This window comes from Propithecus coquereli, unplaced genomic scaffold (assembly GCF_000956105.1).
Source record: "Propithecus coquereli isolate 6110/MARCELLA unplaced genomic scaffold, Pcoq_1.0 Scaffold709, whole genome shotgun sequence".
In the NCBI taxonomy this organism is placed as follows: Eukaryota; Metazoa; Chordata; class Mammalia; order Primates; family Indriidae; genus Propithecus; species Propithecus coquereli.
This window is the reverse complement of record NW_012153163.1, coordinates 320,319-322,986: the sequence shown is the minus strand read 5'-3', so window position 1 is coordinate 322,986 and position 2,668 is coordinate 320,319. Positions and strand designations below refer to the sequence as shown.

General features: G+C 35.5%; 2 protein-coding genes across 2 annotated transcripts in view; both read left to right on the top strand.

Annotated features, from left to right (window-relative positions):
• Positions 1-2,668, top strand: part of LOC105824025 (ankyrin repeat and KH domain-containing protein 1-like) — a 198,639-nt gene that overhangs the window by 148,366 nt on the left and 47,605 nt on the right. The gene's annotated exons all lie outside the window — the stretch shown is intronic.
• On the top strand, positions 1,427-1,992 carry LOC105824038 (ankyrin repeat and KH domain-containing protein 1-like). The gene is made up of 2 exons (XM_012661376.1): positions 1,427-1,598; positions 1,815-1,992. The coding sequence occupies exons 1-2, from the start codon at positions 1,441-1,443 to the stop codon at positions 1,984-1,986; spliced, it is 330 nt and encodes a 109-aa protein (XP_012516830.1). The 5' UTR covers positions 1,427-1,440; the 3' UTR covers positions 1,987-1,992.

Below are 2,668 nucleotides of genomic sequence, written 5' to 3'. Positions count from 1 at the left end.
TCTTAGAATAGAGGTGATATAATATTCCCTTGGACTCTTTATCACAGAAAGAGAAATGAGTCTTTCTTGCCGTTCAGTTTGTCTATTTCTATTACAGGTATTCACTGTGGCACACTTATCCATTAAAAGTCCTAAAGAAATCTATATTATTTTGGGAATGGTACCAGGGAATGTTCTTTGACAAAAATGTTGGAGGCTAATATACAAAAGGCACATATGCAAAAAATATATGAAGTGATATTTTACTCCATTTTTAATATCTCTTCATTGTATGAAGAAGTTATTCTCTGAGTACATTTATAAAAGTATTGAAGTTATGAAATTGTTTCTTTTTCTTTTAGCATCAGGTGTTATGCTATAAGTGAGTTCATTCTAGCATATCTAACTGAATCTAAGAATTTTCACTTGCTGTTTAGTAAAATTCAAGACTGAATATTGCTTAGCTCTTTTTAAATTTTTAATTGTTATGGGTAAATAATAGTTATTTATAGGGTACATGTGATATTTTGATACAGGCATACAATCTGTATTAATCAAATTAGGGTAATTGGGGTATCTGTCACCTCAAGCATTTATCCTTTCTTTGTGTTAGGAACATTACAATTCCACTCTTTTAGTTATTTTAAAGTATTACCATAACTTACTGTTGACTATAGTCACTTTGTTGTGCTATCAAATATTATTCATTCTGTCTAATAATAACTATATTTTTGCACCCATTAACCATCCCCACTTTATCCCCACTCCCTGCTACCTTTCCCAGTCTCTGGTAACCGTCATTCTACTCTCTGTTTCCATGAGATCAATTGTTTTAATATTTAGCTTCCACATATAAGTGAGAACAGGAGAGATTTGTTTTTCTGTGCTTGGCTTATTTCACTTAACATAATGTTCTCCAGTTCCATTCATGTTGTTGCAAATGACAGGATTTCATTTTTTTAATGGCTGAATAATATTTCAATGTGTATATGTACCACAACTTCTTTATCCATTCATCCATTGATGGACACTTACTGTTTAGCTCTAAGAGCAAATCAGAACTAGAATCTTCTTTTTTTTTTTTGAGACAGGGTCTCACTTTGTTGCCTGGGCATAAGGTTAATGGTGTGATCATAGCTCACTGCAACCTCAAATTCCTGGACTCAAGTAATCCTCGTGCCTCAGCCTCTAGAATAGCTGAGACAAGAGGTGCATGCCACCATGCCCGGCTAATTTTTCTATTTTTTTGTAGAGATGGGGTCTTGCTATGTTTCTCAGTCTGGTCTTAAACTCCTGGTCTCAAGTGATCCTCCCACCTCAGCCTCCCAAACTGCTGGGATTACAGGCATGAGCCACTGTGCCTAACCTAGAATCCTCTTAAAAGTTAATTAATCTTTTAAAGAAATTGTGTAAATTAGTTGCATAATTTATTGGTTTGAACAGACTGGTCTTACCCCCTTGATGGAAGCTGCTTCTGGAGGATATGCAGAGGTTGGAAGAGTTCTCCTTGATAAAGGAGCAGATGTCAATGCCCCACCAGTGCCTTCCTCAAGAGATACTGCTTTAACAATAGCAGCAGACAAAGGTCACTACAAATTTTGTGAGCTCCTGATTCATAGGTGAGTAATTTTCTATTACTATATATAGAACTTCCTATGGTTCCTTTCACTTTTCAGAGCCTTTTAATTTTAAGTTAATAAAATTATTTTACTTTATTGACATTTTAAAGAAATATTATTTGCATGTTATTTTGTAAAAGATAAAAGATGACAGAGAAAACTAGAAGAAGTCAGTCTCTTATGGAAACAACCTATATTAACATTCTTTGTTTATAGGGGAGCCCACATTGATGTTCGTAACAAGAAGGGAAATACACCACTTTGGTTGGCATCCAATGGTGGTCATTTTGATGTAGTACAATTGCTAGTGCAAGCAGGTGCTGATGTAGATGCAGCAGATAACCGGAAAATCACACCCCTTATGTCAGCATTTCGCAAGGTAATTTAATATGGGGGGGGTGGGAAAAGGTAAAATTATAACTTAAAGCCAATTCTAAGTTGAAACCATGTGAGAAAAATAAGTTGATTTTGAAGAACTGAGTATATTTCCATACAAAAATCACTGCTATCTTTCCAAAATTCTTTTGTGGCTAAATCTAAGAGCTATGTGGGAGTTCACTATAAGCAACTTTGTTAAATCACTTGGTGTCTTGACTATTTTTGTTGTGTTGTTGTACATAAAACATGAGATTTAAGGAAAGCTGTTTTATGCAGATGAATGTTTTCTCTACCTAAGGAGAAAAAAAAAGGAATGGACTCTTCATAAAAACTTATCATACCTCCTATATTTATTAAGGCTCATTTATCTGCTGTATTTTAAGAAGCCTTTCCATTGCAATTATGATAAACTATAAACTACTTAACAAGGTCTACAAAGCCCTACAACCTCCCCAGACCAATCATTCATGCTACCACCCCCTTTGCTCCACTACATACTCCAGTCACTGGCCTAGAATGCACTAAACTTTCAACTACCTCAGGGGCTTTGCTCACCGGTTTTCTTTTCCTGAAATGTTTTCCCTTGCTCTTCACTTGGCTCACCTCTCTACTCATCCTTTAGCTCCCATTTTAAATGTAACTTCTCAGGGAGTCTTTCCCTAACACCTAGTCTGAAAAAGGTCCCTGTAGTT